Source organism: Anser anser, assembly GCF_964211835.1.
Source record: "Anser anser genome assembly, chromosome: 21".
Lineage (NCBI taxonomy): Eukaryota > Metazoa > Chordata > Aves > Anseriformes > Anatidae > Anser > Anser anser.
The window spans coordinates 11,799,503-11,826,156 of record NC_139742.1 but is presented as its reverse complement, the minus strand read 5'-3'; the positions used below and the strand labels follow the sequence as shown (position 1 = coordinate 11,826,156).

Here is a 26,654-nt window from a genome sequence, read left to right as displayed (position 1 = left end):
GCAGCTGCCATTGATGTGGGGGAAGAGGTTCCCACCTCGTGTCCGTGAGTGTGAAGGAGATAGCTCGTATCTGCTGTCCGTTCTGCCCACAAAAATCATTCTAGTAACTTCTCCGGTTCCCAGACAGCTTCCCCTCTGTCTCCCACTTCAGCGATTCTCTCTCACTTGCTGAGGCACTTGACCATTCCTCCGTCCTGCTGTTAAAAGCTCGTTCCGGTGCTTTCTGGGCTCTGCATGGGCGCCCGAGTGGTCAGCTGCGGGTCACGCTGGCTGAAAAGAGTACGGTGTCTTTGAACCTATTAATGAAAAGTACAAAATTAGACTGCAGGAGTGCCTTTGAGGGTAGTACGGGTTTCGCAAGCCACCCAAATGGCTGCTGCGCTCTAGGAGCTTTTGCAGCCTCCTGTGCATGGATACTGTACTTCCCAGGCCTCGTGTGGTGTCCAGTAATGAAATCTTTTCATGGAATGTTGTAGCAATGATATAAAAGACCCCAAACATGAAATGTTAGGGTCTAGAAAAAGAAAGTGCTTCGCCACAGTGTGTAAATGGAATCGCATCCCAGTCTCCAGATACCCCTTTGTGTCTCCCATATCAGAGGTGATCTCCAACTGGTTAAGTTGCTTGAATATTTTGAGGCTTGTCCTAATTGTATTGCTCTCATTATCAAAACACTAGGTCCTGTTCACTGGATGTACATTGTGATTACGAAATTAGAACCGTGTTTCACTGCATCTATGGAAAACATCGCTCCCCAGTGGGAAGCCGCTGCTGGAGCGGTCGTGGAGGAAAAGATCTCCAGGCAAGGGCACCGCATCCGAGGGCGTCCTGACACGCTGCTCCTGGGGCCTGAAGGACCCTGTCACCGGTGATGGCGCTGGGAGGAGGAGCTGGGGGTTTGACCCAGTTTTCAACCCTTAGACCATGCTAAAATATTGTAGTCAACTTTGTGGTATATTCTGCTGTAGCAAATTTACCCGAGTCAAAAAGAAAGCACAACGGAGATCTGCTGAGCCACCACAGGAAAGGCAGCGCAGGGGCACCTGGTGCTTCCCCCTGTTATTTGCGAGTCCTTTTGGCACGTCCAGTCCTGGAGAAAGGCTGTGACAAAACAGGGGAGGGAGGAATTTTTCCACAAGTTTGATCAGATCAAATAGGCTTGACCTAGACGGGTCAGCATCTGGGTCAAATACGTCTCATTTCTCTTGACACCTTGAAGCCCAGCGAGCTCAGAAGTGAGGGCTTAAATGAAAGATACTTATCTTTCTCTTCCTGTGTCATCTTTATTGTAGCTGCGGAGAAATGGGATACATGAAGAGCGTTAACCTGCGCACAGGCTTGTGGGGCTGTCTGGGGAGCGCTGCTGGTTTGTTAACAGTTGCCTTACTGGCCCCGCTTCTGATAAACTGGGTGCCCAGTCACTGCAGGGGCATCAGGAGAAGGGGAGGGGGGCTTGGTGCGGTCCTCGTCCGCGCTGGCGGTGACGTTGCTGATGGGCGAGGTGTCGTGAGGCGCGCCGCAGCAGGGGAGCTCGCGGCAGGAGGCAGGCTCCCGGCGGAGAGGCAGTTTGTCAGCGGGGCGACGGGAAGGAAAGGGGGCTTAACGGATAGGGATGCCCTTAGGCAAAGTCCTTGTGCTATGACGTGTTACTGTCCGTCCATTGACTGATTTTATTAAAACGTTCCAGCAGTCCCAGTAGGAATTAGTGTAGCTCCTGAAGCTGGGGGCTGTGAGCTGCTGGACTTGGGGCTGCTCAGCAGGGAGCGGAGGGGTCTCCCTCCTGGCTGCATGGCTCATGTTCATGGTTGTTACTCTTCCTTGGCCTCGCTGCTGGTGAGAGTAAGTTAAGTTGTGCAAAGCCAAAAACCGTTCTGACCCGGTGAGCAGATCCTGGAGTCGAGACCCGCGTTGTATGGCCTTACCTCTTCCACCCGCCCGCTGCGTGCCCCGCGAGGCAGGCCAGCCGGGCTGTCTTCTTACGCCTCTCCACCTCTGTTCCTCTTCTGGGGTAATCGAAACGTGTCTATGGTCCCGTTCAGTCAGGCGAGACTGAAAATCAAACTATTTAAGAAAACAGTTTGGACAAAAGTTAATTTGGGTCAAAGAGGGATTAACTGGGGAAAATGTTCCTACTCGTTCATCCATCTGCTAAGAAGTAAGCGGGTAAAAGCTTGAAAAGAAACCTTGCTGAGCCCGTTTTATGAGATATTTTGTATGTGCTCGGTCCTTTTGGTAGCTGTCAATACTTAAATCTGTCTGCATCAATGAGGAAGGGAATAGATTGATTTGAGAGCAAATTCAAAGGGGAAAGATTTGGCCAGTGGCATGATGAAAGGCAGAAGCGTAGGTAGGATGGGATTAAGCAGAAGTACTCTTGGTATTGACCACGCGGTCAGAGGCCTCTACTACTTCTAACAGTCATATTTAGGGCTAACTTGATACCTCTTTTGCATGAAAAAGGAGGGAAAAAATCAAAAACATCGGCATGAAACTGAGGGAGATAGCAATTGTTTGCTAAAACTGATAGAAATTGACGAAGACTCACTACAAAGCCTGAGGAGCAGCCTAGGGGAAGCCCACATCGGGAAGGCCCTCGGATTTGGGGCTGAAAACTGGAGGAATCGCCGGCAGCCGGCAGGCTCCTGGGGCTGCCCTGCCACTGCTGGAATCCGGCCGCCGTGCGGGACCGCGCGCGGCCTCGGGGCTTGTCCCGGTGAATCCCCGACAAAGAGCCCTGGGTTTCCTTCTTGCCTCTCTGTGCATGCAGTTTCCTCTCTCCTGTAAAACCTCAGTTAAAAGAAAAGCAGTCTTTACGAGGGGAATTACATCAGCCACCCGAAGCACTGCCACTGGAACGCGTTCTGTACACAGACCGCGGTAGCGCACCGCTGCGCTGGGTGCTGTGCGAAGTCAGTTTTCCTCACAACGTTGGAGAGTCAGGGAGTAGCTCGAATCTGCTCACTTGAGAAGTAAACAAGAGGAAAATACAAAGGAGTAAGACCAAAACTAAATAACAAGTCAGTGGAAGAGCCAGGAACGGGTTCTGCTAACTGTGCATGTATTTGTTTTTTAGGGTATGCTGCCAGTATTAATAACAAAAGAGTTGGCTCAGTTTCCACATTTCAGCTATGAAAAATGCATGTCTGTAGTCCTGTAATCAGGGGAGCACTTGTACTCAAAGAGAGGAGCGCTGCAGGTTAGCACTCTGACTGTGTCCCTGTGGCTGTCTTTTTCTCGGTGGCTGTCACCTTCTGTAGTCATCAAGTGGATAAAGAATTTTTGTCATGCTGCTTCATGAATGAAGTCTGTGCTCTTAAAGAGCATAAGAATTAGCTCTGAAGTGTGCATTATCACAAAGCGTATAATGACGTTGGAAATCATAAAAACTCAAATATACTTTCCTCTCTATTTTCCATTTCTCTTATCACGGCTCTGAGGAGGTTCAGAATCTGTTTTTAGTTTGTCGCATTTGTTGTGTTTTTTTTTTTTTCCCTAGCTGCTGCAAAAATGCTTGGGATCATGGCGAACTACCAGCCCTTTGCTTTTTGCATCATTCAAAAACCTTCCATTTAGAAACCATTCTGATATCTTGGTGGTTTTTTTCTTCTTCGTCTTTTTTTAACTACTAAGGAAATTTGCATGAAAATGGAATCATTGTTTCTGAAGAGTTCCATCTGCTCCCGCTGCTTATTCTGTAGCTGAAGTCATAATCCTCTGTTTGTGACATTTCCCATTGAAGAGATTTTTGGCTTGTTAGGGTTTCAGCACAACATTTCAGAACAGGGGACATAGAGATGCTTCACCTATATATATATATATATATATATAAAAGAGGTGCCATCTGCAGTGGCTGCACTGCCGTTTCGCAGGGACTGGACGGGTGGGAGATAGGGCAGGCAGGAGGTGCGCCGGGCAAGGCTTAGGAAGGGAGAAGGAATTTCCTCACGTTGTCAAAGCTTTGGCTAGGCGTACTGCAGGCACACTGGTCTGTGGGCAGCTCAGTGCATGCAGCCCGGCCTCTGGCTGAGGTGGGCACGCAGGGCCGATTCGGGGTTATACCGGTGCTCGAACCAGCTGCAGGGAAGGGGCGAAGCCCTGTAACGGGAGGCAGCAGCCGGGCGTCCTCCGGCAGCTACCGAGGGTCCCTCGGATGTTCCTGGAGGAGCTCCCACGGCCCTGCAACTCCTTCAGGAGAATTTCCTGCAGATGGGAAGGGAACCTTGTTGTTCTAATTCCTCCCCTTCCTGGGGTCTGTGCGTTTTACGTGCGCGTGTATGTAGCACCGTCCCGTGCGCGTGTGTGGGAATGTGAAACGCATTCCTGCAGCGGGAGCAATAGGAAATGGAGAATCCTGTGAGCCGCAAAGTTATACTTGTCCTGCTAGGACCTCTGTCGCTATGCAGAAATACTGCAGGAAAGTGGGTCACAACGCAGAGCTCCGAGCGGCGCAGCCGGCGCCAGCCTCGCTGCAAGGCTGGTGGCTCTGGGCGCGCGGGGCGGGCACGGGGCTGCCACCGGCCCTCGGGGCTGCCCAGAGAGCGTTTGTCCCCTCGCCCTGCACCCCCGTTTGAGGGAGTGCTTCCTGCATCTGTGAGGTACCTGCGAAAGGCACGGCATGCGTATGAACCAGGCTGTGTTTTAAGGCAGGCAGCGTTTAGTTCTGCTGAGGAAAACAATTGCTCTCAGACGTCCTTCAAATCTTAGCTTTACATTTTCTCTATTAATCGCCGTGTGGTGTGTGCACGTACCCTTGTGAGCACCGTGTGTGCTCGGGGACCGCTCTGTTAGCCCAGGAGCAGTGCCCAAAATGGCCTTCCCAGCACTATTGCTGCAGATTGAGTGACTGTGCCCTGCCTCCCCGGCTCTCTGACTGTCCCAGGACGGCCACGAGGGCCCCTGCCCTTCCCCAGGCAGCGCCACGTCCGTGCACCGCCGGCCGGGCGCGATGCGGGTGGGTGGCTGGAGCGAGAGCCATCCCCGGCCGGTGCTGCCCCACGAGCCCGCGCCCTGGGCTGGCCTCTCCCGGCCGAGCTGCCCTCCCTGGGGAGAGCTCTTCACGTGGGAATCGCCTCCGCTGCGCTGCTGGGCCGCAGCTCTGCCTGCAGCCGAGCACAGCCTTACAGTCCTGCAACTCTCTGCCCAGATCAGATTTGTAATTCTCCTCTTTAGGGACAAGGATAGCTGATACCAACAGATCCGCAGACCTGCGTACGGTTGTGGTTTGTAAGCTCCACAGGAAATACACTTAGCTAAACAAAGCCATAATTACGTGCAGCTCCCTACCTCTGTTTTCTTGCTGTTCTTTATCACGTTAATGCTCAAGTACCTGCTGTTTAGGAAAGCTCGCTCTCGTGCCCCTGTTGCCAGCATCAGGTCCCGCTCCGTCTCGTCTTCTCCTATCTGCCCTTGGCCCCTAGAGCCCTTCGGGGCCCGCCTGAGGCTGCTTGTCCGGTGGCACCCGGTCACGCAGCCGCCTCCGGGGGCTGCACCAGAGCCCCCGGCCCTTGGCACAGCAGTGCGGGGCTCCAGCCAGCCCGGCTGCAGGTGGGGAAGGACAGACAGACGGATGGACGGACGGACAGACAGACAGACGGATGGACGGACGGACGGACGGACGCTGCGCAGGGTGCGACCTCCCGGCGCAGCACGCAGCCCGCACGCTGTGGTCACGGGCCTGGCATCCCGCAACGTTGGTCGGAGGCAGAGGGGGGCAGTGGGTGCGGGCGGAGGGTGACGGGCTGCAACCTGCAGGTACCGAGCGCCAGGCGGGGGCTGCTGCTGGCTCCCAGCGTGACTGAACGCCGGCAAATCTGTGCGGAGGCGCTCTTCTGACGGGTGTAAGCAAACCGCCCCTCCTCAGGGGAAAAAACCCTCTGTAAAAGTTTGGTTTGAGTATCGGCGCCTTCGTTTTTGAGGAGGGGTCTCTCACACATCCGACAACCCCAGGAAGACGTAGGCCTTCCAGTCTGGGTCGCGCTGGTGGAGCTCTTCTGGGTTGGGTGCTGCGTGTAAGGCTGTGAGCATCGCCTTGCTGCACGAGCGGGGCCGGGGCTTCTCTGTTTGTCCTCCAGAGCCGCTTAGACGTCTGGCTGTAACACTGCATGGCACTAGCATGTACACATCACCTCAAACAAAGGGCCTTGCATCGCTGTTTGCATGTGATTTTTTTTTTTTCCTTTTAAAATTAATTCCGCTTTCTATTTCCGCGTGCAGAAGCACAGCAGTGCACACGTATGACCCAAGTACAAATTCTGCACAGCTACAGCCAAGGTATAAACGGGACCAGAAATTACATGTAGCTCCGTGATTTAATTTTCTCTGACATATTGAGTCTATGTTTTAGCCTACAGAACTCCACAGCTGTGCCCTAATTCTCTTTTCCTTGTGATCTCAGCATCGCTGCCTTTTAAGGCATTGCTATTCTGGGAGCTCAGCAGGACACCGTGTTACACTGCCACCGGGAGCTTGGCAGTGCTGCCACTGCAGAGAGCGGCTCCTCGCCGGACTGGCAGATAGTACGTGCAAGGAGAAGTTTTCAGATCTAGTCGGTGGGGGATACCAGATGAGAGTACTTCATATTCCGCGTAATAACATACATTAAACTGTAGGTGCGGGGTTTCTGCTGTGATTTCTGTCCGAGGGCACGAGAAAAACATTTATGTTTTCTTACAAATAATGTGCAGTAATGTAATTGGATAAGACCTGTGTCTGAGAAGGCAATTCATTCACACAGAAAAAGATGGCAATCTATCTCCTTTGCTTTAAATAATAGAGTCACTGCCCTGTAGGTATTTACGCTCTGTTTTGTGAAGCGGTGTTTGGATCTGCAGAGCTAACAGGCCTAACTCTTATATTATGTATTTAACCAAATAGTGACTGGGTTTTAATTCTAGTGCTGCCTCTTTCTAAGGTCTTGGAGTTGCTCTTATGGATGTGGTGTGGCACGGTTTGCTGAATTTGCTAAGTCTGGGGTAGGAACTTGGTAGCTGCGATTTAGGCTGCTCCTGCACGTGGTGTGGCACCCTTGCTGTGTTCAGATCTGTGAACGTGACCATTCAGAGAATGTCTCCTGTGAGCAGCACAGGCTGATTTTCTGTAGTGGGTGTGCTGCAAAGTCTCCGAAACGCAGCACAAATAGCCCCGTATTTCCGCTGATAAGGTGCCTTGTGGTAAGCGCTAGGAGGTTCTTTATTTGCCTTGATTTCAAGGTACATACCACAAACACTAATGCAGTTTTTTTCTGTTACAACTTTTAAAAAACAAATAGGCGAGCAACCTGGAAAGAAATCTGTCTGTAAACACAATTGGAATTTCAGAAATCTAACTTTGAAATCCAGGATTAGTTGCTGGGGCAGGCCACTCCGGTTCCCACCCTGGCTCTCACGCTCTGGCTCCGCGCCGCGGCGCTGCGTGGTGCTGGCCGGGGTCGGGGCCATGCTGGCGCCTGCGGCAGCCCCGCACCAGGCTCGGCACGGCCGTGCTGCGACACCGCCGGCTCCTCTCAGCCCCGTTCCCTTTATGTAATCTGCCCTTTTTGTATTCCCAGCACAACAAAGCTACTAACACCTGAATAGCAGTAGTGGGCTTCGTGAGGTTTTGGCTGGGGGCAGACTAGCTCCCCGGCGGTCGCGGGGGAAGGTGGGCTCCTTCGGTGGGTAGTTAGAAGCATCTGTTAGGAAATTATCACTTAGCTGTGGTAGGTATCCTCAGAGAGCAGTTCAGCACACCTTAATTAAGGTTGCTAATTCCTGTCAGGCAGCTGCTTCCGAACCTGGAAGAGATGGTTTTGCTCCTTGGCTTGTAGAGGAGCGAGCCTCTTAACCTGCGAAGCATAGCAGGTGGGAATCCCTCCGGTCCTGGTTCCAGCTCTGGCGGTCTGTTGCTTTTCATCTTAGATACAAATATTGCTTCCGTAATTAACAGAGGCATTAACCCGCACCAGCTATTAGACGTCGTACAAGCTCAGCGTTACCAAAAAGCTGCTCCATCAGCTGTGCTCCAGCGCAGCATCGACTCGGGCTCCTGTTCTCCCGCTTGGAGAAGATGGTTTCCACGTTATTCTGGGCCTTGATGGAAGGCGGTGTAGGACTTCCCGGTTCCCTTTGAGGAGTGGGCCGAGCCTGTATGGACCGTGTCACCGACCGGCTCTCAGCCCGGCACCCGGCACTGCGTGAAGCCGTTACGGCTGCGAGAGTGCGAGCAGTCAGCCCGTCAGCCGAGGGCAGGCCGGGCAGCAGCTGCTGGGTGACCTGCGTTACGGGCTGAAGTAGGTGCCTTGGTTCCAGCACGCTGCTGGCTGCCCCGGGCGGCAAACACCGCTCGTTTCTGCCGCTCGGACGGGGCCTGGGCGCTTGGGGCCCGGGGGCTGGGAGGGGAACGCCTGCTCCCGGGGGGACACGGGCACGGAAAGCGGAGTCAGGAGGTGACGGCAGTGGGAGAATGCTGCAGGTGGTGGAAACCGCTGGGGAACCCAGGACGCTGGGTAGGATTGCCAGTCGAAAAGGACAGATGAAAAATTGAAGCCACTTCTATGCGTCCTGAATTCACAAATGCCCCCAAAACATCTGCGGTTGCTCTGAGAAGAAATGCAAAGGCCAAGAAACCCTCGTAACGATGACAAAGTGGGTAAAGAACAAGCCACTTGGCTTACTTTGCTGCCAGCACTGAATTTCAGAGGACAAATGAAACCTCTGCTGGCCTGCCAAAAGGACTCGGATGTGGAGAATTATTTTGTGCTTAAATGTCTTTCTCTAAAATAAATCTAAGTTCTACTTCAGGAAAGAAAAAAAAATTAATAGTTGTAATTTGTTCTTTCCTCTGCATCTGCTTTGGCCACCGCCTGCGACCTGGTCGGGGTCGCATGGGGCTGGCTGGGCTGAGGTCAGCGGCTTTATGGCGGCGCCGCTGGGCCGCCCGTGGGTGGCAGAGACACGGTGAACACAAACGTCAGCGAGGGCACGGTCATTTCTGGTTATAACTGTTCGGCTGACTGGTGTCCCAGGTCTGCTCAAGCAGCTTTTTATAAATATATATATAATATATAAAAAAGTTGTTATGAGATACATGGGGGAGAATGAGAGAGGAAGGACATCGCTGCTGTACAGACCCCAAACTGCTGCCAGCACGAGGGGCGTTTCTGCATCGTGCGAAAATAATGCGTGGCAGTGCTGCTCTCCCAAAGGAAACCGCCCCCTGCCACCACGCAGCACGTCCCAGCAGAGCTGCTAATCCTGCTCGGCTCAGCACCTTGCTGCCTCTTCCAGCGCCTGTCGAGCGATCCCGCTGCGCGCAGGGATTGCAGAGCTGCACACAAAGGAATGCCGTCAGCAGAGCAGCAGCGGCTGGTCCGGTCCTGGGTGCGCGGGTCCCCGTTAGGTACAGATGCCGCGGTGAGGCGGGCTTCTGTGGGCAGGGCTGCTGACAGCAAAGAAAGAGGGGAAAATTAAAATGTTTGCAGTGAAGTACCTTGGGAGGAGCATGGCACAATATTCAGGGACTCTTAATGTCCTGAGGACAAAGTTGGAGGAATTCAAAGAAATAAAATCTCTTGGACGGCTGTGACAAACCAGAGCGCTGTTACATTACATTTCATGTATTTTAAATGACTCGGATGTTCTCTCCTGTGTCGGCTTTACAGCGCTGTCATCTGGAAGACAAAATGTAGAGCTGTGCTTTCCCAGCAGAGCTGCGCTGGGTCCGTACTGGCTGCACCTAGACGAGCAGACGTTGTGTGAACCGAAAAATTACCCCGTAACTGAACCAGCGCAGATGTAGGCTTCTGAAGGGTCTTCTCATGGGAGGCAGGTATTGACCAGCTACCAATTAAGGTGGCACGAGGCTGGATCACGTGGAAAATAGCGTGTGAAGATGGAGTTAAGGGCAGTATCGGGAGGCATATGTGTCCAGGGATCAACCTGATCCCCAGAGACCCACCATGCGGAGCGAGTTCTTGCCTCCTGAGCAGGTACCTGGCACAGAGCAGATCTGCTGCTGCGTGAGCCCGCCAGGTACCCGGCAATGAGAGGCTCATCCTAGTGTCAGTCGGCTGCAAAAGCACAGGAGGGCACACTTCTGAATGGGCTTGCTGAAAACAGAGGAATATTGGTTTTAAAGATTCCCTTTATTTTTATTTTTTTTCTGGGTTTGGAGAAGAGTGCAATTTGTCAGTTCCTTCCGAACTTGCCCTTGTTGGTGTATCCTGCCCTAGTCCTCTTCCTGTCTACTCAATTTCTTTGGTGGCTGTGGGTTGTTGTTGTTGTTTTTCCTGGGTGCAAGGTGATCGCTTTTCCCAGTTCCTCCTGCTTTCCTTCTCATTTGCGCAGTTATGGGAAATCCCTCAGTCTGCAGAAGACCCCGTTTATCTTTGAACTCTCTCTCTACGTAGAACAGTTTCATGACTACAGGAATTTCATCCCCAAAATGTGTTGCAGTCCTGGGGATTTGTTTTATTTACTGCCAGTTGTAGCTGCTACCCATATGTAGTAGCTTTCCTCCTCGAGTGCATCGTCTTATTACAATAGATTTTAATATTGGATTTACCATATGTTACTGCCTGATGCTCCAGTAGCATCGCGTAAGACACGTCACAGTAGATACGGGCTTTAAAGATTGTTTTAAATGGCTTTAATACAGACAGAGGTCAGAAAAGGCAAGATAACAGCAAAAGAGGCTATGTCAAAAAGTAATTAGAGCAGGACAAATGGATTGTGCAGGCATGTCGAAGGCTGTTATTTCTGTAGGCAGTGAGTAGGAAAGGTGTTAATGTAATGTGACAGATCTGGAGCAAAAATGAGGGTGCAGGGAAAACAAATAGGAGCTGACCAATGGAATGATCTAAATTATGAGGTTTGCTTTAACATAATTTGATAACACATGAAAGAAGTGTTTAGTGTAGTTTCTTTGAAAATCGAATTGTCTTAAAGACTGCGTGTTTGGTTCAGCCTTCGCACCCCGAGGAGCAGTGCCCGCTCCGCGGCAGTCCTGCTGCGCAGCAGTAATAGGGTAACAGGCATGGGAACAGTTTGCCCTGTGCAGCTTCACGAATGGAGAGAAGATTTTTTTACTAGTGTTAATCTAGTAAGATTGGCTTTTATTTGCAGTCATGTACGTCTCAATCGGGGACCTCGTGCTATCTGGCGTGGGTGGTATCCGGGGCCTAGGAGCCGCTGGTATGGATTACATGAGGACTGAGAGCCTGTATTATTGGACGGGAAGGGCTGGGATCACATTTAGCGGACGGAAGATGGGCAGGTAGCAGTTATTTTTTCAGGACCTGGCCGTTGTGCTATGCAAAAGAGAGAGCAATGTTACACGGAGGCGGGGGGCAGCAATGCAGAAATACCCTGAATTTCCAGGCTGCTCCAGAGGACAGAGCAGAACAGAAGATTTACCTTCCCGGGTACTGTCCTCCCCTGCAGTGTCATGTTGAAATGCCACTACCTGCTGTACAAGCCAGGGTTGGACTTTTCAGGAGGAACAACCTTTACAGTTTATGGGAGTGTTTTTCCAGCAGCTGCCATAAGCAGAAACTTGAAATGATGAAAGCATTTCTCAAGGAGCTGCAGATAAAGCTTTGGACTGGATGCGTAGGGCTAGACAATGAAAGCCCTCAAGGATTCAGAGCCCATGGAAAATCGTGTTCCCAGCCAGCTGGGCTTGCCATTGACCCCTCACCCTGGTGTAACAGCGCCGGGTACATCCCAGTGCCACGTCTGCTGTCCCGGTTGGCCTTCCTTCCCGGCTTGAGTCCCTCTAGGAATGAAGTGGAAGTCGCACTGGTCCGTTTTGTCAGTATGGGGGCGTTCCTGCCCTGCTGTCCAGGGTCGTCTTCTCTTTGCTGAAGTTTTATTTCTAATAATCGCAGTTTCCGTGGATTTTGACGTTTTGCGGTTTCGTCTAAACTTCATATGATCTCATGAAATAATGGTGGTTTATAGGTGGCTCAAGTGAGGTACATCAGCAGTGGTAAATCATCCAGTCTTCAGCCCGAGGAGGTGTTGGCAGTTAAGAACAGAAACTGGGAGCTCTGACGATGTTCTTTTTTTCAGTGAAAAATGCTGTTCTCTGATTTGATGCGTTCTTGGCTAGTTACCTGGGAACAAAAGGAAGGTCTGTGGGTACTGTCAGGTGTAGCAAACTTTTATTCCATGGTTTTATTCCCATTGTTGTAAATTCTAGAAGGAAAAGCTGTTCAGCTTTTCTTTCTCTTCAAAAACATAGAGAAAGGTGCTGCGGTCCTGCTGCGGGATGCTGCGGGGTGCTGTGGGGTGCTGCAGGGTGCTGCGGGGTGCTGCAGGGTGCTGCAGGATGCTGTGGGGTGCTGCAGTCCTGCTGCGGGGTGCTGCGGGGTGCTGCGGGATGCTGCAGGATGCTGTGGGGTGCTGCGGGGTGCTGCAGGGTGCTGCAGGGTGCTGCAGGGTGCTGCGGGATGCTGTGGGATGCTGCGGGGTGCTGCAGGATGCTGCGGGATGCTGAGGGGTGCTGAGGGGTGCTGCAGGCTGCTGCGGGGTGCTGCGGGGATGCTGCAGGGTGCTGCAGGGTGCTGCGGGATGCTGCGGGATGCTGCAGGGTGCTGCGGGGTGCTGCAGGGTGCTGCAGGGTGCTGCAGGATGCTGCGGGATGCTGCGGGATGCTGTGGGGTGCTGCGGGGTGCTGTGGGGTGCTGCAGGATGCTGCGGGGTGCTGCAGGCTGCTGCGGGGTGCTGCGGGATGCTGCAGGGTGCTGCGGGATGCTGCGGGGTGCTGCAGGCTGCTGCGGGGTGCTGCAGGCTGCTGCGGGGTGCTGCGGGATGCTGCGGGGTGCTGCGGGATGCTGCAGGCTGCTGCCCCCTCCTGTCCAGCCACCGGCCTGGCAGCACCACCCGCGCAAGGCGAGGGCCCAGCAGCGCAGCAGCGGGTTCCAGGCCCGCAGCGAACGCGGGCCTCCTCCTGCAGAGCTGGGGCAAGGCAGCAGCGTGCGGCGTGTGGGATGCGTCCCTGCGGGATGCTCCTGGGGGAGGGCGAGGACAGGGCCCTGCCTCACCGCAGTGGATAGTAAGGCTTGGGAATAATGCGTTCTTAAAACTCGTTGTAAATCCCTAGGATTACAAACTGCGGCCGTTTTTCCTTTCAGCAGAGTGCAAGCAGTTCTCTCTGCTTGGCAGCAGCCCTGCTTACGGCACACGCAGCTCGTGCCTCGGTGCTCAGCATCGCCCTGGTGTCACACATTCCTGCAGGTCAGCCTCGCTGCTCTGGCTGCCAGCGATGCGCAGGAGGCACGGAGCAGTGCACGGGGGGCATTTGTGCCACACTCCTGGTGATCTCAAACAGCTAATTAGCAACCGTGGTCGTAAAAACGTGTCTGGTGCAGGGTCAGGATCCGCAGCTTTAGCTGTGGAGTGTTTTCCCCCTTCGTTTTGCTGCCTGAGCTGGCGCCTGGGGAAACGCCCTCTCACTGTGGTTTGCGGTGGCAGCGCCCGGGTAGCAGGCACCTCTCATCTGCTGAGCTGGCTGCTTGGAAGCACTGGTCAGGGCTGTGATACTACTGGTTCTAAGGGCACGCCGTCAGCCTGCTGCTGTTATTGTTATGAAAAACACCGGTGATCCTGTGGCCAGGCCCGCAGAAATCTTCTGGCTTGTCAGGTTTCCACCGACGTGCCTGGCACTTCTCCTGCCTCCTCCTCGGAAGCTCCCTTCACCCTCTGACCCCAACGCCTCCCCTCTCTTCCTGCCTCCTGGCCAACGTCTGCAGTCGCTGTCCAGGCACGGACCCATTTTGGTTTTGGATGAAGAGATTTCTGCTAATTTGTGCGTGCGCTCGCGGCCAAGGTGTGTGCCAGGCCTCGGGGTGCCCTGTGCCATGGCAGAGCCGTGTGTGCACCCCCCCTGTGCCCTGGGGGCTCGGTGCCGGGAAGGAAAAGCCGCTGGTGCCAGGAGCGGGTCCGACGCGGTGCCGGGGCGGTGCGGGGCCTGCGGCCGGTGACAAGGACCCCGCTCCACGGCTCCCGAAGGCTTTCTGGAATGCTCCGAGGCCGTGGGGCCGGCCGGGCTCGCTGACTGTCGCAGAATGCCGGCGTCTGGGCAGGGGATGAAGTCATCCTGTGCCGAGAGGAGCTCTTTCTGCTGAGGGTTTAGAAAGGAGCTCGATTGCCTGCTCATAGAAATGTAAAGCTTTTTCCTTTGCAATTCTCTTTTCTTGTACTTGCCCACTAAGGCAGTAAAGCCATATACTTCTCATTCCTACAATCCCATTTGTTTTCCCTTTTTCCTCTGAAGGTGACCTCTCTAAGGAGCCCTTAACCTCCCCCCAGCTTCTTCCTCTGTCTCACAGCCTCCGCTATTTGTCACCCATCGAGCAAGATGCAATGAAACGCTTCTTGCAACCCGTTCAATGGACCCGCACGGCAAATTCAGTGCCCGAGCAAACGAAAATGTAAACAAATGAAACTGGAAATCTGATAGAAAAATCCACTTTGCACAACGACCTATGAGCGATTAAAGAGGAGGAAAATTCTGAAGTCTGTGTACAGCAAGCGAACGTCTTCGGCAAAATAATTAACGCCATGTTCCTGGTGCGTTAAATGCTAGGAGCGGTAATTACTGCATCTGTTATTAAACTGTTATCCCGAGACCTCTCACAAGTCAGACCGATGTTTGTGATCATTTCTTGCAGCCCCTTGCATAGCTTCTGAACGAGTTTCTGTTGAAAAGAGAGGCAATACACCGTTTGTGTAAAAACAAAAACAAATCACACAAACAGTAGTTTTGCACAAAGACTAGCCATGTAAAAACAAAACAAAGCCGCTTTAGTATTTTAAACACAGCTTTTTCCTGTCCTCACTTGCAGACAAGTGACCATGTTGGTAACAGGCCGAGCGCGAGCAGGTAGGATCACCACGCAGATGCATGCTGCCAGGCTTTGACTCGTACATTTGTTCAGTTTACCTTTTTTATGGCATCAGGAATTGCTCCCTGTGACTTTCACACTCACGTAGTGCTACGTTCAAGTACAAACCTTTCCGATACGCTTTGCGCAGAGTATCTGGACTGGAGAATGGCGGAAAGGAGCAGGATGCCTGGTGGAGGCGGGGGCGGCTCGCTCTGCCTCCGTCCAAGTCCCCCGCAGGGTACCCCGGGTATCTCGGTGCGTCCTCCTCTTGCTTCCTCTGCCTGGCCCTTATGGCCGTAGCGTCAGGACAATAAATCTGGTGCAGGCAGCGTCATCACTTGTCGAGTTGTTGGCGGTGTTTTTGGCTTTTACTGTTGTGAGCTGGTAGGCTTCTGAAATGGTAGCTGTCAGTTAGAATAGCGTCTTTTTGTTCGGTTGTTTTTGTTTGGGTTGGGAATTGGCTGATTCAGGCAACATAACAGGCATAACGTAAGAACCAGCCACAACACTTTTCCTTTTACCAAAGTAGCTTTAAGGCTGTTTGGTTCAGACAATAGAATTAATCTTTCTTGTCTTCTTTTCCTGCCCTGTGCCCCATTCACAGTTTGGGCTCTCATTTTACAGAACAGTTCCAGATCTCTGCAATTATTTTCTGCCCCTAAGGATTTATTATGGACAAACTGTGACATGAGTATTTAATATAAGTGAGTTTAGAGCAATTTGGAAGATTTGGATTGTCTGGCCAATTATCCTTTTCCCAGCACCACGTTTCGTCTATACTTGCAGTTGTTTCTGGATTTTATTTTATTTTTTATTTTTTGGATCTCTGTTTTCAATCCTAACAGCAGTTGTGAGAGCAACATTTCATGTTGGCCTGTTATCCCGAGATTAAGGCGCTTTATTTCAGCTCCCTCTGCCCACATCACACCGCAGTGTTACAAAATAAGCGCTCCGCATTCTGGTCACACTTCTCCGAGGGGTGCCGGGAGCAGAGCAAAGCGCTCGCGTAGGATAAAGAATGTGGAGATTTTGGAGCAGGCACAATTGCAAACAGCTGTGTAAATAGCACAGCCAGGGGATGGGCTTACCTTGGCCGTGCTCTGAGGGTGCAGGATAACAGGCTCCTCTCACGAGCCCTGCTTTGGTAACCTCCGCAGTGAAAAAAGAGAGGTCAATCCGGAGAGCATGTCAAGGACTGACACAGCGGCTCCACGGATTTACAGCACGAGCACAGCAGAGGACCGGGCCCACTGCACGACTGCTTTGCAGCAACTTGCTGCCGCGCCGTGCACCTGCTTCTGCCCGAATTCGGAGCAGGACAGAACCTGGGCTGGGAGCGGGCAGAACCCTGCCGGCGGCTGGGGGGGTCCCGGCCCCACGGGCCGAGCCGGAGCAGGTTGCCCGGCCTGCCGGCGCCTGCTGCCGAGCCCTGCTGCTGCACGCACGGGGTTATTTGCATTGCTGGATGTCACCAGAAAGCAATAAAATTTCAGGCTGGGGATCAAGTGAAATATGACCTCTTTTGTTGCCTCTGTGACTTGTTTATTCTAAGCCAGCCATTTTTCAGAGCGCGGTTGAGCCCTGCAGCCCTCAGGATGAGGAACAGAAGCAGGCTGTGACTTCTGAGCTGAACCAGTGTAGGCTTCTCGAGGACAAGCTGGGTTTGGCATTGGCAGAAACTGCCAATTTTGGCTGAGTTCATCCCAGGAGGAGGGTGAGGGTGCAGATAAATGTGAGGCGGTATCTGATGAGATCTCACCGGTGCCTGTTCTGGGATTGACAGCTAAAGCAGTCACAGATTTATTGTTATGCAGGCCTGTGCTGCCACCAAGTTTGGAGGCAGACAATCCGCCTTGAGGAGAACAAGCAGCATGGATTTTCTTCTTACGTGAGAGAAAAATTGGGAAAAGATGAAACGCTCAATGTGTCATGTAATGTTTTCCATTCTAGTGCAGGTTTTCTTTTTGGAGCTATGGCGCTAGTGTAATTTTAACTGCATTCTAGCAATAACGCTGCTGAAATTATTTGCTTTTCATTAGAGAAGTGAATGCAGGCTTACTGACAAGCACTGTAGATAACATTTTTAAGTTCTGGTCGTTTGACTGACCCTTGTCACCAGCACACACCTCTCTGCTCTACACACACGGCTTGTGTCAGCCCACTGCGGGGCCAGGCGAGCAGAGCTGGGCTGCAAAGCCCGCTGCGGTGATTGAGGAGAAGGAAACAGCACATCCAGGAAGGACCTGGAGGGACTCACTGGCCGTTCCCTCTTTTCTAATGCATCCCTTTTTAGAATATCGCTTTAATTGTTAAGTAAATCCATTAAAACTTTCAGCTGAATTCTGATGCATGGTATGTATGGCTGCGTGCTCAGCATGGCTCCATCCAGAAGTTACTTGGAACACGTGTGCTGCAGCAGTGAGGAGGGAGCGGGACGCGTTCCCCTGCGGTCGGACCTACAGCGCTGAGCTCCGGGGGCTCCCGCGCACCAGCGATGGCTTGGGCAGAGCGCAGAGGTGGCGGCGTTGTACGGCAGGGGGAAACAACAGTGACTGGGTCTAACGTGACCAACACAGTCTGGAAATTTAGGCCTTGCAACCTAAAAACTGGACCCTGGGTGAAACTGAGACGTGGAAGACCTGAACCACTGACACCTGCCTCGGTGCGACACGGACGCAGTGCGTGTAGACTGCTTTGCCAGCTGGGAGCTCAGCGAGATGCAGAGTGCTGGAACGCCTGATGCCGGCTACTGGAGCCCTGCAGAAACCTCAGGATGGGCCTAGGGCATCCACATCGAACAGAGGTTTGCCAAAGGGCTCCTCTGGGGCGCTGACGGCCAGCACTGCCCGCAGCAGCTCCTTCAGCTTCCTTCCAAAGCGCCCGGTGCTGGGCACGGCCACGGGAGATGCTGGAGCAGACACAGACACGCTGCTGCTGCTCTGGCAACTGCCACGAAGCCTGAAGCGGAGATCTGGCGCGTGGCGTGGGTCGGGACGCGTGTCCTCCCCCAGCAGCAGCACGCGGTGCCGCTCGGCGAGGGCAGGGCGCGGGTGGAGCGGGCGCTGCGGTGCCTGTGGGAGCACCCGGCGGGCACCGGGCAGGGCCCTGAAGGGAGGGACGCGGAGGGGGGGCGACCCGAGGCCCCCACCGGCTCCCCCGAGCTCCGTGAGGGGGGAGGCGGCGGCGCCGCGTCCCGCTCCCCTCGGCCCCGCTCCCCCCGGCCCCGCTCCCCTCAGGCCCGTTCCCCACAGCCCCTCGGCCCCGCTGCCCCCGGCCCCCTGCCCGCAGCCCGTCCGCGGGGGCCGCCCGCCGAGCCCCGCGGTGACATCACGGCTCGTTAGCATAGGGTCGGCCCGCGGCGGCGGGCGAGGGCCGAGCAGCCCGGCCGCGCCGCGGCCATGAGGCGGCCCCGCTGAGGAGCGCGGCGCCGGGGGGATGAAGCGGGACTCGACCTGCATGGAAGGTGAGGGCGGCACGGGCCGGCCGCGGGGGCGCCTCGCCCCGCGCCTTTGTTCGGGGCCGACGGCCTGGGCCCGGCCCGGGGGTGGGGGGGGGTGTCCCGGGGACGGGGGGGAGGTGGGGGTGGATCCGGGGCGGGCGGGCCCCGAGCGCAGGGCCCGGGCCGGGGGGAGCGGGGCCGGGGGGAGCGGGGCCGGGGCCGTGCGGGGCCGCCCGGTGCCCGCGGGGCTTTGTTGTGCCCGCGGGGCTCGGCTGCGGGCCGGGAGGAGGCGCGGGGCGAGGGGGCTCGTGGTGGGCCCGGCCGCCGGCGCCCGGACCGCCTCATCCGTGCGGCCATCTGGAGGAGGTTTTTCGGTATTGTTAATTATCGATGGCATCGGGGTCGTGCGGGCTCCCGATAAGGCAGCGCCGGCCCTCCTGGGAGCAGCACCCGCTGGCAGATAGGTTGCAGCCCGGTTTTCTGCCTTCCCCGGTGATGGAAGCCGGGGCAGAGCCGCCGCTGGGTGATGCCGGGCCCGGGACGGGAACGCTGCGGGGGGACGCAGGCCGGCGGGGCTCGGCGGGGCAGGCATTGTTCGGGGCCCGGCCGGGGCAGGCAGCGCCTCGCTGCTCGTCCGCCTCCCGAGCTGGGCTCTGCGTGGTGCTGCGCCTCTCCTGCCTCCAACAGCTCCGGCGGAGACGTTCCGGGGCGGGGAAGCCAGTTCTTAACCGTGCCGCTTCGTAATTTATCGATTTTAAAAAACTCGCCTAACCCGGAGCTTAACGGGGAGCGTGCGGCGGTGCTGGGACGGGGCGAGGAGACGGTGCCCGGGTCGGGTTTTTAAATGCAGGGGAGGCCGAGAGCCGTGGGAGCCGGCTGCTGAGCCCCGAGCGGCTGCGGAGCCGGGCAGCAGCTGCAGAACGCCCCTCCGCCGAGCTGGCGGGGCACGTTTGGGCGAAGCGGGCTTTTGTTCCCCGGGCTTTGTGAAACAACTGGCTCAAATAAACCGGCGGCCTCTGCAGCGCTGCCTTTCATGCGCAGCACAAAGGCGTGGGACGGGGACCCCGGCGCGGTGTGGGCCGCGCGTGGCGCCCCGCGACGAGCCTTGGTGCGCCGGTGGTGGGCCGTCGCCGGCCGGGGGCATCAGCTGCGCGCCGTGATTTATACCTGTGCGAAAACGGGGAGCGATGCTTCCCCTGACTTTTTTACGAGGGTTTGCTTTTGATTGAGCCCTTCTCCTGCAGAAACAAAATCAATATGGAATAAGCCCGCATCTGCTGGATGTAATTACTGGGGGAGATAACAAACCGAGCTGCGCTGGCCGCTTCTCCGTCGCAGCATCTCTACTTTTGTCTCCCACGCTCCAGCCGGTGCTTTTTGAAATGAGCCCGATCTTTGTGTCTCTGTAGCGCAACACCTTTTTACAGCAGAGAGGAGGAGGTTGCAGGCCACCTCTTTTTCCATCTCCCCCCTTTTTTTTTTTTCTTCCCGAGGCTTTAGGAGGCTAGTCCGTTTAAATTAACCTCTATCCCAGCTGGGCACACAAACGTTTTTGTTCCAGTTCGCAGAGGGTTGGTGCCGGCCGGGCTTGCGGCGCAGGCCGGAGGGGCAGCAGCTCCACCAGCTTTGTGCGCCCGGCGGCGGCCGGGGGCCAGCCCGAGGACGTGGTCCCTGCCTGCCGTCCTTCCCTGCTGGTCGCTCGCAGACCCCCAGCAGATGCACCGGGTGCCGGCGGGGCGCTCGAGGCAGCAGTGCACGGTAACGGGGCCGTTGCTCCTCAGTATTGAATTTAACCGGACCTTTTTCCCGAAACAAAAAGCCGACCATGAACGAAGTCGTGGGGAAAGATAAGGGGCAAAGGAGTCTCAGCACGTCTCTTGGTGTTTGAGGCATCGTCAGACGTGAGAGGCGAGCGAGGCTGTGTTAGGCTTTCAGTAACACATGTGTGAGAGCGCCCCTCCCCGCGCCCCTCCCCAGGCAGCTGCTGCGGAGCAGCTTGAGGTTTAAACGCGCCTGAGCAGGGCTGCGGGTGTCGTGTCCTCGGACGAGTTAATTAAGAAGCAAAGAAACGATACGTAGGTGAAGAGATGTTAAACCTATTAATTGCGGTGTTGGGTGCCACCTGTAATCTTCGCTGTGGAAGGTTTTCTGAGCTGTAAAGTGAGTTCAGTTGTGTGAACTGGAACTCCTGAAAACTGCAGCTTTCTTTGTCTTCCCTCTCCCTTCCCAGCCAAACTAAATCCCAGCACGTTCTCTTCTTTGGATCTTTGGTGCAGGTTTTGTCTTAACTTCTTGCCTCAGTCTAGAAAATGTAGACTTTGTTTCTGCTCCACGGTATAGCACCGATGCTCCAAACAGCACGCTGCCCGTGCGGACGCCGGCTCTGCCTCCCAAGGCGGACCCCTCGCAGGCAGCCGCGTGCTGTGGGTTTGAGCTGCACGCACAGCAGCGGGCACGGCGCCTTTTGCGGCTCTGGGAGTCGGCTGCGATTCCGCCAGCGTCTGCTCCTCTCCCAAAGGCGGCGTGCTGCCGGCCCGCTCGGGAGGCAGCAGCAGAGGCAGTGCCCTGGTGGCAGAGCTTGTTTGCACGAGTGGCACCGCTGGGAGCGGTGACGGGGGCTTGCTGGAGACCAAACACGTGTCCTGATACTTTAGTTTATTTGCTCTGTATTTTATATGCTCATTCATGGGTTTTAATGTTTTCTGTACTTGTATTTTCTGTGCCTGTGTGCAGACGTGCCCAGACAGTTGAATGCCGAGTGCTTCAACAGGAATCTGAGGTATTTCTTCTGAGAAATTCGTGGGAATTTTGTTTCAAAAATGATTCCGAGTACTCATCTCATTGATGGGAAAAGTAAGTCTTTTATGAAGTAAGTGCACGGCTTTTACCGCTTGCCGTACAACACACAGACAAGTGGAGGTCCCTCTGCTTTCTCACACTGTCTGCTGTGACTCTTGTGTAACATCATAATATTCCTGTAGAATTTGCATTGTATTAAAATGTGGTATGAAACCTACCATGACCTTTGAAAACAATACATCCTTTAATGTGGCTTTGGGGAGGGGTTAGTGAGGGAGTAGCCATAAAAATCTTCAGGGTTCAAGATGAGGTTGAGATTTTTCTGAGTGCTTTTGTCGTAGCAGCAACTGTTTGATTTAGTGGCCCCTGTTACAATAGGTTGTGAGAACAAAGCCCGAATATCCCCTGTATGAGTCCGTTACGTGTAAGACCTATCAAGAAAGCTGAATCGAAAGGTGTTTGCTCAGCCCTTTCTCCCTGACAAACCACAAACAAGCTCTTTGGAACAGCTTGGTACCCGTGGCTTTATTTCCTAACCACCATTGTCAGGAGTCGGGGAGATGAGCACCAACACACCAGGGAGGGGGGCAGGCTGCTGCGCTTTGAAATGGCTGTACCTACACCGAGCCGTGGTATTCGGTGAAATTTCAAGGTTAAGGGGGTTTGGAGCACTCCCAGTGCAAGGCTGCTTTAAATTCTCCCGTGCTTTACGATTTCTGTGAAGCCCAGTGACGATTCGGCCTCAGCGATCCCAGTGTGCACTTGCACAAGGAGCTTGCGTTAAGCAGGCTGAAAAATAGCAAAGGTCAGGAGCTGGCAGACCCGCGGGCTGTGGGAGGATCGTCCTGGGCCTGAGCACAATTTCTGCAGGATTTTTTAAAGCACCCAAACTCCAGGACTTTCTGTAGGCAATTATTTTTTGTCTGCTAATTTTGTTTGAGGAGTAGTTTACAGGGTACACGGGCATCTCTTTCTCTGTTCCCCGGAGGTTTGTTTCTTTGTTTGTGGCATGAAGCACTGCTCTGTGGTGCGTTTTAATCTGGAAACACACCCAATTAGCAGTTTCTGCAGCGAGGCATGTGCAGCCCGAGGTTATTGTGGCAGTGGGGTCATTCACACTACCTCGCCGCTGCCCTGCTCGCGGGGAAATGGGCATCGCAGGGGAAGGGTCCTGTGCTCGGTCGCTTTAATCCCCCGTGCTTCCTACGTTCTCTAGGCGATGGCCCCATTCTTCCAACAACAAAAAGCTGCGCCTGGAAATGAGCCCTCGTTTCAACGCCCCTCATCAGCCCCGCAGCCTGTGCGGCGGGGGGACGCTGCCGGAGCGCGCCAGCCCGCTCCTGCCCGTAGGCGAGAGGCCGGCGGCCGGCTGACCCGCGGCCTGCCCGCGGGCACGGGGCTGGGGGACGCGAGCACGGCCCCGGACCCGATTTATCGTGGCGGTGGTGGGAGCAGGGGGGCGCTGAGCTCAGCCCTGCAGGGAGGGCTCTGCGGCCCCGCGCTCATCCCCACCGCCTCCGCGGGTTTGCGGGAGCGTGAAGGGCGTTGGTGGCGCAGCTCCCGACGAGGAGTCGTGCCCAGGCCTCCCTGGGCGAGGGGCTCGGCCGGTCCCGGCCCAGCCTGGGAAGCCTTCAGCCGCCTTGCTCGGGGCGCACGCCTGAGGTGGGCCGGCCGGCGCAGGCGGGAGCGCGTCCCCGCGGCGGTGACGCCGTGAGGGCTGCCTCAGCTGAAGTTCGCGTTGCCTTCCTTCAGGCCTTTGTTTTAGGATCCCGTAACAATTGCGGTGAAATTTGCAGAAGAATGCAAATTTGCATGCCGCACGTTAGTAAATCTTTTAAAAAATTAATGCCGATCGGTTGTGGTCACTGCTGGGTTTAAGCTGTGGAGAAAACTGCTCGTGAGTAAGAGCGGCTGGTTTGCGTTTCGGGCTGGCTTGTGTAACCGAGGGCCGGTTTCCTTTCTGCCCGAAGTGCTTGGCTTGTTTCTTTCTATCGAGCTCGTATGTTCTGCAGTAGGAAGGAGCTACGCTGGTTTGTCACAGTGCTGAGGCTACACCACGATCGGGGAGGGCCTCAGCGTGACTTCTGTCTCCTGCCACTCCAAAACCCGGCAGACAAAAATATCCGTGGCTGGGAAAGCTCCCGGTCAGGCGTGACTGAGGGAAGCCCGGCGGCGTGCGTGTGTGTGTGTGTGTGTGCCCAGGGGTCTGTCCAAACGCCAGGGGCTGGGTGGTGAAGCTGGGCTCCGGGTGCCTCGGGCTTGCAGCATCTGGCCCCAGGGAGCTCCAGAGAGCCATTGCCACCTCCTGGGGCCTGGGGGAGCTGCACTGTTCCTGCCCGGCAGATTGCGCTCAGGCCAAGAAATACCAGGAACGATCCGTCTGAGCCAGCACCCGCAGGAAACACACTGCGGCCAGAGACAGAAGCGTGGTTCCTCGAGTCCTGCTGTCAAAACCGCAGTGATGTCCTTTCTGCCCCGCGGCGCCTCTGCCTCGCCAGGCCAGCGTGACCGAGGCATCCCGCAACGACGGTCTGACTCTGGGGAGAGGCCAGGTGCCACACCGCAGGTCCGTGTGTACCCAGCACGCCCCCGAGCAGTGCCCGTCTCCTGAGCACAGCTCTGTTTGCCCCGATCAGGGTTTCGTTGGGTTAAAACACGGGGGCAGGGGACGACAGAGCGTTGCTGGGTGTGCGGGGTTAACGCGCCTGGTGGTTAAACATCTGCCGGGGAAGGCTTCTGGTGCGGTGGGCTGGCGTTATTTTAGTAGGGCTGACTTTTAACGTGAAGCAGGATTTAGGTCTCCCCGTGCAGATGCAAGATAATGAGACTACATCTAGGTTAACGAAGTCAGTTGCTTTAGCCATCATTTACTTTTTCCTTTCTGTTTGACATCCACGTCTATGAAGATTACTGCGTGCTCGCAGAGGTTCTCGCTGAGCCGTGCATCATCCCTCTTCTGTCTCACAGGGGCTGTTAAAGCCGTAAGATACTGAATTTAATATGACAGCTCCTATTGCTGGGGGTCGTACAATTTACATGTTTTGTCATCCAGAGACCTTCCAAAGGTTTGGAACAGGAAAAGTAAAACCAAGTCACAGCAGCTTAACCTTGTCGTCGGTCCTGTGGTAACGTTCGCTCGGGTTGCGGACGCATGAACTGCGCAGCGAGGCTCTCCACGAGGTGGCCGTGTCCCCACGCCCCCCTGCCTGTCCTGTGTCCTAGCTGTACCCAGGGCCCCGTCCCGGCGCGTGGCGCAGCGCCCAGCCGCTGCCCGCCAGGCACCTTCACACCCTGCTGTGTCGGCTGGCGCAGGGCGCCGCAGCCCCTTTTTCCTCTCTGCTGGTCCCTGCGAAGCTCAGAAGGGGCTGCAGGGCAGAGCTGAGCTCTCAGGCCCGCTGGAAGGGTCCTGGCCCAGCTCTGGGGAAAGCCGTGGATGGAGCCCCCTGCTTTGGCGATGCATTACCGCTCTGCAGTGCTGCGCCCTGGGTCTGGACGAGTGTGACACGCTCACCTCCGTCAAACCTGGCCTTACAGAAATGCAGGATTTCCTTCCTGGTGTGTGCCCGCAGTGGGTGCCGTTAACACCAGCTATTGAGAGGAACGTTCAGGCAAAAAAAAGATTGGGAATAAACTTCGGAGGCAATGCGGCTTTCTTGTGCTCTGCTGGTGGGAAAATACAGCGCCCATTTCTCTGAGCACACACAGGCCGGTGCCGGGGAGGCTGCTCGGGGCTCGCTCTGCCCAAGTGGTGGGGAGCGATGTGCCCCAAGGCTGCTCGGGGAGCAAAGAAACTTCTGTGAGACGCGCAGGTAGCCGTGGTGGTGGGATCTGCTGCAGGCTTGCACACGCACTCCTCACAGTCTAAAAAGCAACTCCTTTTCCAGACCGCTTTGAGTTTCTGGTAAACCGTATGACTAAGAAAGAGGGTTTCTGTATGATCAACTGTGAAATGCGCTGCTTTGAGTAGGTTTTGGGCAATGAAGGCAACTCCAGTCCCGTAGGGGCAGGTCAGGTCACTTGGGGAAGCCGGATCGCTGACCACAGAGCCCTTTCCCTTCTCTTCCAGATGACCGGGTTGACCAGCGAACCTGCCTGATCTGCGGGGACAGAGCCACGGGTCTGCACTATGGGATCATCTCCTGCGAGGGCTGCAAGGGGTTTTTCAAAAGGAGCATTTGCAACAAGCGGGTTTACAGATGCAGCCGAGACAAGAACTGCGTCATGTCACGCAAGCAGCGCAACAGATGCCAGTACTGCCGGCTGCTCAAATGCCTCCAGATGGGGATGAACCGAAAAGGTAAAGAAACCTGAACTTTGGGTGCCGTATGTGCAGGCGTGAGCCACACGGTCCAGCTGGTCTTTCTGGGACAGAATCTGCCTTTTCCCTCTCGGGCCACCTAAATAACCAAAACTAAAATGAATCTTGTCCTGTCTTAAATCCGTTGGCTTGCCTCTGCCACCCCTGCTCCTGAGGGTTCAGGGCTGCCCGGGTTCGGTCGGTCTGTCTGTCTGTGAGAGCTGAGGCTTGCAGCTGCTGGCCTGCGACAAGTGCAAGTGGCCCTGGCTGCTGCCTGTTCCCAGCCGATGGCACGCAGCCCCCAGCGGAGCAGCTCCTGGGTTTGGGAGCACAGGAAACGCTCGCCCCCGGCGCAAGGTCTCTGAGGAGGCCAGGACCGGAGCTGTCCTGGGTTAGGGACAGCTGTGGCGTGGTCCCCTGAGTGGCCGAGGTACAGAGCTGGTGAAATGTTGTGGTGTCATCTTCCGGATGAGAAATCCTAAGTAGCTCGGAAATTAATAGCAAAAAATAGACTGGGATTTATTTCAGAGCTGTGTCTCTAGTCTCCACTCCAATCTTTTGACTTTTTAATCTGCAGAAAAAAGGTTGTTACCCTTTAAAAGCAGACGTTTCCTAGTTTAATGACAATAAGCTGAGTAGAAGCAGGGGCTGCTGTAGCACAGGGGCTGCTTGGGCTCAGGCTTTGATACAGAAGGACTGCTGCCCAGCCCCACAGACGCAAGCATCGGGTCGTGTTTGTTAAACGTAGCTATCGATGCTTCGAATATCATAACTCATATGAAAGCCACCTGTCAAAAGCACTGAAACCTCCATAAATTCACTGCAGATCCACCAGGGTCTTTGTTACAAAATGCATCTCGGGGGTGAGATGGAAAGCTTATCTCCCGACTGCCTTGATTACAAATTTTCCTGGGGATGCCGTTCGATGGAGGATGCCTGCTGCTGCTCGGCAGCCCCGTAACCTGCGCGGGGCAGCGCCGCCATCTCCCGGCCGCCGCGCCGGCGCTCGGCCTGCTCCCGGTCAGCGGCGGTCCTCGCTGCAGCCCGAGCCTCCCGGGGACAGGACGCAGCTCCTGAGGCCTCCTGGCTCTTTGCAAGTGCCTCGGGCTGGGCTTTTCCGAGCGGTTGGTGCGTGCGGTGGGGATTTGCAGCCATGGGTAAACACCTGCGGCGTTCGGTTCGCATCGCACAGACCTCCTGGACACGGAGCGCGGTCGGTGCGGAGGGCACGGGGTGCGGGACGAGCTCTGCCC

General features: G+C 55.3%; 1 protein-coding gene across 11 annotated transcripts in view; it reads left to right on the top strand.

Annotated features, from left to right (window-relative positions):
* The window catches only part of NR6A1 (nuclear receptor subfamily 6 group A member 1), an 86,871-nt gene that overhangs the window by 38,148 nt on the left and 22,069 nt on the right, over window positions 1-26,654 (top strand). For 5 of the 11 annotated variants that reach the window (XM_083807257.1, XM_083807260.1, XM_083807263.1 and 2 more), the window contains one exon: window positions 25,171-25,401. In XM_083807257.1, the coding sequence (XP_083663383.1) occupies window positions 25,171-25,401 (231 nt within the window). Of the gene's footprint in view, window positions 1-18,169; window positions 18,330-20,127; window positions 20,381-20,446; window positions 20,466-20,489; window positions 20,758-21,038; window positions 21,159-21,212; window positions 23,671-25,170; window positions 25,402-26,654 lie in introns of those variants that run through there. The other 6 variants (XM_083807264.1, XM_083807265.1, XM_083807266.1 and 3 more) reach the window with 6 other exon arrangements.